This window comes from Quercus suber, unplaced genomic scaffold (assembly GCF_002906115.3).
Source record: "Quercus suber isolate HL8 unplaced genomic scaffold, Cork oak 2.0 scaffold_29, whole genome shotgun sequence".
Classification (NCBI taxonomy): domain Eukaryota; kingdom Viridiplantae; phylum Streptophyta; class Magnoliopsida; order Fagales; family Fagaceae; genus Quercus; species Quercus suber.
The window spans coordinates 652069-658688 of NW_027069494.1; the positions used below are offsets into that span (position 1 = coordinate 652069).

At 34.3% G+C, this 6620-nt stretch overlaps 1 protein-coding gene across 2 annotated transcripts; it reads right to left on the reverse strand.

Annotated features, from left to right (window-relative positions):
- Window positions 1-992: 992 nt before the first annotated feature.
- LOC112008974 (uncharacterized) lies at window positions 993-6343 on the reverse strand. 2 transcript variants are annotated; one of them, XM_065770270.1, is made up of 9 exons: window positions 6109-6343; window positions 5756-5978; window positions 5529-5657; window positions 4760-4875; window positions 4353-4434; window positions 3998-4057; window positions 3810-3917; window positions 1963-2008; window positions 993-1416 (listed from the first exon to the last, which is right to left on the reverse strand). In XM_065770270.1, exons 2-9 carry the CDS (start codon window positions 5825-5827, stop codon window positions 1211-1213), a joined length of 819 nt encoding a protein of 272 aa, XP_065626342.1. In that variant the 5' UTR covers window positions 5828-5978; window positions 6109-6343; the 3' UTR covers window positions 993-1210. The 2 variants fall into 2 exon arrangements, with proteins under 2 accessions (XP_065626342.1, XP_023897102.1); XM_024041334.2 differs by having other exon boundaries at window positions 5756-5839; window positions 6109-6342.
- Between the last annotated feature and the right edge of the window lie 277 nt (window positions 6344-6620).

A 6620-nucleotide genomic window follows, 5' to 3' on the forward strand; every position in this document is an offset into this window, starting at 1 on the left:
CCAATAAATGCCTATTGCAAANTATTACTGCTGCGTCAACATTGAGTTTTATGGAGCCTTCTGAGGGAGGTGACCAGGACAGAGGGTGAGGCAGAGGGGAGAGATGCTCTTCATGTATCACTCACGAATGATACAAATTGATTATTCATTCTAATTCAACAAAATGACAAACCATTACCACTATTATTATTTTTTTTTCTTTTTATGGCTATATAATCAGTGAAAACTATAGCCTATAGATTTTATTTTCACCCACTCAGTTTAAAATGAGTGCCAAATCCAATTATAACATTCAGATAAGTAAATAAGTTGAGAGTAATACTACTCAAAGTCGAACCTGCTTTTCCTAATTTACAAACTGTTAATGTTCTGGGAGAATATATTTCTTGGAAGTACATATATATATATATATATATGATCCTCTACCTCCCAAGAGCCACTCTCCTTGCCCTCACAGCAACTATTAAACAAGCATGCACTCTCTGGACGCCAACGTCCAAGAAAGCATGTGTAAGGCATTTTTGAATATACACTACTGTTAGCTTCTTTAAATCCTTCTCCCTCTCCCCTTGTGTGCGTGTGTGTTAAAATACTTACGTGTGCCTGTGACACTTCTATTAAGGCACAAACAATGCTATAAAACAACCCCATAAAAGGTAGATTGGCACACCACTAGATGCTTTGTTCACAGAAAATGACAAAAGCAATACAAGTATCTTTATGGGATAAGATCCCCCGAATCCTCCAATTCCTTCTAATTTTTATTTACATATAAGCCATGTAGCATTTATTTGAATGTCATGTGTCGCACATTTGGCTAAAGAAGGGAAGAATTGAAGAATTCTTTTGGAGATCCTTTCCCTCAATTGGCGGGGATCCTTTTTTTTCTTCAGCTAACTGAAGTACCCTTACCCAACAATACATACCCCCAATCACTTGGCACAGTAAATCCAATTTTCACAAGGATGGACGAATTTTTTGGCACATGGAGCAATTCCCAATCATATTTGAAGATATTTCTTATTTCAAGATCATACAACATGTTACATTATAGAAATATCTTGCTGACAAATAACCATTACAGACAAGAAGTATGGTGGAGTTTCAGCGGAACACTGACTTCTTCATTGGTTGATCTTGAGCCAATACCTTTCGTCGGTACTCATGTCAGTTTAGTTGTGCCACAGAACTAATTATGTCTGGACATATGTTATTTAGTGAGTAGACGTTTCTCTTCCTCCTCAAGTCTATCCAACCATCTAAGGCCAAGATCACATCCAGCTTTTGCTGCAATTTGGAACTGTTGTCTGGCCATCTCTACTGGATTCATCATGAGGCTTTCTTTGTTCTTCCTTGTTTTGGCAGAGGAGCCCCTCTTAGCACTGAATTTCGTAAGAGATTCTGGGACTTGTACACCTAAGATACACCAGTTTGCCATTAAGCATAAAATTCAGAAAGGCAAAATTACCAATGGGTGTGAGCCACCACTGGGCTCAGCTGAAAGAGTTCAGAGAGAGAGAGAGAGAGAGAGGGTGCGTGTGTGTGTTTGTGTGTGTGAAGGTTTTTAACAGAAAATACTCTAAATTCTTTTCTAATCAACTAAAATTTATCATTTCTAATCTGAATATCCTTCAAGGAGGAACCTTATGGTGATTACTGATTAGTCTTCTAATAACTCCCCCATCCCTCCCCCCCGGGCTACGTGCATGCACGCATGATAGACAATCAAGAGGTCCACATATATAAGGTGTCAACTACAATCCAATAAATGCCTATTGCAAATGTGGTCATGTGTTTATCTTCACTCTACCATCTGGAAGTATAAAATAAACTATGGACAATAACATCAATCTGAAAAGACAACTGTAAAACAAAAGGAATCCATTTGAAGCCAATCTTCAGAAATCTTATCAAAAGACCACAATTAACACAACATGAGAAGCATGTGTGGGAAGAACTAACCTCTTAGAAGAAGGGATCCATATGCAATAGCTGCACCAGTATGTCCCTGCACATATGTTTTGAAGTACAAAACTGAGACTAGTTCAACACATAGGTTTGCTAGTCTAAAAAAAATTACAATTTCATGGTTTGAATTTATAGATTTTCCATTTTTTGCTGATAAGAAAATGGAAGGAGATACACATCCACATGCACACATTTCTCCTTCAGGCACAAGGCAATACAACTGGCTCAATCAGGGAGGATTTTCTGACAATTATTCTGGATTAAGACACCACCCTGAGTATTATATCTGTATTCTTTCCATAACTCCCCTCAATTAAATTTCTGGGCAAAATGTGCAGTAAATTATACAGCAAAGCACCTGGTAACCACAATCTTTGCTAGAAAATATATATAATTTTCCAATAAAAAGCAATTCAGTTAAAAACAATCTATGAACTTACCTCCATACCTATATCTCAATAACCAGTATAACTCTTGAAAGACCAGATGTTCTAAAGAAAAAGGCAAAGATTTCATCTTTTAATTACCCCCCCCCCCCCCCTCTTTCAATAGATGATATATCAAGATGTCTCTTATATGTTTAATGTTTGGGACCCAAAGTTAAAGTCTCATGTTTGAGACTTTGGATTTTAAGTGATGCCAACCTAAAGGATTGTTTGTATTTTTTGTCTGTGTTTGTTTGTCTTAATTTTTTACTTAAAAACATTAATTAGTTTTTTTCATTAAGAAGAATATGGGACATATAATGATTATAACTATGATTTCAACTTTCTTGGTTAATACTATTTCCGTTATAAATAGTTTTATTTCTATTTACTTTTTCCAGTTTTTATTGCAATTATGAAACAAACATTTTCTTCCATTAATATTGTCAAAGCCAAGTTTCGCAACAAAATAAAAAGACGATTTTTCTAATGGATTATTTGATTTTGTACATTAAAAGAGAAATTGTAGTAACATTTAGTTCAAAATCAATCATAAATAATTGTTGCAATCTAAAAGAACATTGAATTATATTTTGATATCACAAATAATTGAGTAGAAATATATTAAAAATAATCATTTCATATCTTTTTTTTGTTTACCTTTTTTAATTTTAATTTCATATATTAATTTAGTTTTACTATATTTCTTATTTTTGAATGATCAAAATTTTTTCATGCCTTTAATTTAGAGGTTATAGCTTGGTGCAAAGGCAAGTGTCTTCCATCCAAAGCGATATGTGGTAGGTTTTAGCCTGAGAATTGGTTTTAATTTTCATATATTAATTTAGTTTTGAATTTTACTATTTTATTTTAATTTTTGAATGATCAAAATTTTTTTCATGCCTTTTATTTAGAGGTCAGACTTGGTACAATAGAAAGTGTCTTCCATTCAAAGCAATTTGTGGTAGGTTTTAGCCCGAGAATTAGCCTCTAAAAAGATTGGAGGTAAGGCTACAAACCATCACTTCTCCTAAACCCCATAAAAATGAAAGTTTTGTGCATTGAGTACAATTTTTGCAACCCCCCCACCCAAAAAAAGAAGAAGCAACAATCCATTCCAGCCTGAATGAAAGATCAGGTTTGTAGGAATTGATCATTATAACAGTTTTGACCAAGCAAATATGAAAGACTAATTTGTGAACCAATTTCTAGATTTGAATCTTATTCTAACTCTACATCTTGTAAATACAAGGACACTCTTTAGATAAAGAGCAGGTTGTCTTCTCTTTAACATTTCCACTACTTCCTTGCCTACCCTCATTAGATTTATAGTAAAATAGATAGTGTTCACCCACATAAATGTTATCCATGATGATTAACTGAAATTGATCAATCTATGAGATTGGCTTCCGTTACCTTCTCTGATGCCCTATGGAAACACCATAATGCTGAGGCAACGTCTTTCTTCACGCAGTCCCCAGTTAAATATACAGCACCAAGAAGGTAAAGAGCACCAGGATGCATCTATAACATAACAATGTCCATTAATGTTTTGAGACAATCCAAAAGATTCATTAAAATGCTTCTGCCTTCTGAAAACATACCTGGTCAACAGCCTTTTCCAAATAATAGAAAGCTTGTTGATCTGATTGGACATAATCATTCTATCCAAAAGACAAGCCAAAGAACATTACAAAGCAGTAATTAAAGCTTTTCAAAACTCAAGAAAACTCAAAGCCAATTGATAAGGTTGACTATGTCAGTTTTCTATAAAAGTTCAACAGGATCTAGCCCAAATAGCATCTCCTTTCCATGTAAGAATAAGGTGGAAAGTATGATCATGGATTTAAGACCTATTAAGCGTGTATGTGTGCGTGTAATTTAAACCAAAGAGAAAAAAAAAACCCATGACTTTGCTTAACATATAGTTTCTGCAGTGCAAAGTGCAGGCTGCCTAACCTCAACTCTCAGTCGACAGCCCAATTCATACTGTGCATCTGCATCACCCATATCTGCAGCTTCAACTAACAAAGCAGCCCCTCTATTATCATAAAAAGTAAGACAGAATCAATATTATGCACAGTAGGTTTAATTAAACAATCAATATCTTGTTGGTCTGCCCAAAAAAAATTCCAGTTTCTAAGCCCTTTAGTTTGAGGAGCTAACAACAGCCATGTAGTTCACTGAAATGAAACTAGCCCTTATCTAGGAAAACAACAAAGCATCATAATTTTTTTTTTTCATTTTATGATGAACTAGGCACCTTTGACGTGTTACTGCAATAATGATATTTTGAAATAACACCACCTCAGGGCATAACCATAAAAAAAAAAAATTCACTTAGAAAACGTTAACCGTTGACTTACACAGCTTTACATGCCCCTGGGACATGATATTTCAAATGCAATTTGGACAACCAAAATCTGGCATGGGTATTTGAGTTGTCGGTCTCTAGAGCCAACTCAAAGTTTTCCTTAGCTGCCTGATATTGGAATAGGGAAAAAAAAATTTTAAATAAGCACAGAATTGTCAGATAGAATTGAAATTACCCCTACAAATTAAAGTCAACAATTAAAAAAAGGTATACTGAAAATCAGAACTAAAGATGAAGGAAAAGGATAAACTGGCAATTCTGTATACCAATAAAAATAATAATAATAATACATAACTCAATCAACCAATATCAAAGCCAATAAGTTCATTAAGCAGCATATGGACTGAATTTAGAAGCCCTTACACATGTCAATGTTGCTTGGCTTTCAAAGAAATGAAGAATATTAAAACAACTTTGGCATGTTGCCAATGAAATCTATCATAATGGTAGCTCCTTTATAAGAATAAGGTGGAGGGCGAAGTTGTGGGTTCAAAATCCAAATTGTCATGGGCAACTTACCAACAAATAAATAAATTTGGGTGAGTCTAGTATTCTAATAACTCTCAATGCTAATTTATTTATTTTAATTTATTTGAACAATATCAAACATATTATCCTCTCCTTCCATTTTAGGTGACTACATTGCGCGTAGTTTATCAAATTATATTCCCAATTACCGAACATATATAGATAGGAAAGCAAAATAAACATATATCAACTAGTGTGTAGATGTTTGTAGATATAATTCATGAAATCATTACCCTAAGGAGAGGAATGAGACGGCGATCATTGAGCTCACAGTAATCGATGACTCTATCAACTTCCTTGAGAGCACTCCATCCTTTGGCTATGAACTCCATCGCCTTCTTGTTCCTACTGTGCAGCTCTCTCTGCATAGGAGAGGGAAAAGAAAAAAAAAATTAAGATTGACCAAACTGTAAACAGTATTTATGAATGAGGTGATATTGGGAAAGCTGGAATGATGTACCTGTTGATTGAATTGGATGAGGGAAAATGTGGCAAGCTTCAAAGTAGGCTTCGTGAAAAGCGGTCTCAGCATCTTTTCCTCTCTCTGTGTTTATTGTGTTGAACTTAGCAAAGAGGGCTTTGTCTATGGAAAAACAAGAAAAAAAAAAAAGACCAACTAGAACTAGAAGAGGCATTTTTGCAAACAGTTGGAGGGAACTACAACAGTGGCAGCATTTCCACAGCTACAGAAGTATTTTAAAGATTGTATTAAAGAGGTTACCAATAATGAACGTTATCGGTACAATTGATTAACCATCGCTAGAAAATAAAAGGTTTGAATTTAATAAAAAGATTAAAAAAAATTGAGAGTACCAAAATCCAAGGTTTCTTCAAAGCTTGGACCGCCTCTGAAGGTGTAACTGAGAGCAGAGCTTTATCTACTATACGGTGGTTCTTACCAACCTGAGTTATTGGTGGTTGTGTGGCTACCGGAGAGAGAGTAACCGGATGAAGATGAAGAAGAATAAGGAGCAATAGAATTAAAGGGTTGTAAAAAATTAAAAATTAAAATGTTAAACACCCCTAGACAAATTATAAGATTTACTCTGTTTTACAAGGGAGGTGGTCCATTATCCTACTAAAACATTGTTATTTATTTAAAATTATTAGTTAAAAAAAAATTTTAAACAAAAATTAATTATTGGTTCAGTAATTTTAAACAAGTGTAAGTTTATTAGTAGAATAGTAAACTACTAAGGTATTCTGTAATTTCTCCTGAGTCAATTTAGTTCCGAATAATAAGCTGACGTGGCCAATGGTTTGAATAAAATATTATTTTCCTGCCACGTCAACCTACCCTTGCACTGCCACGTCATATTACATTT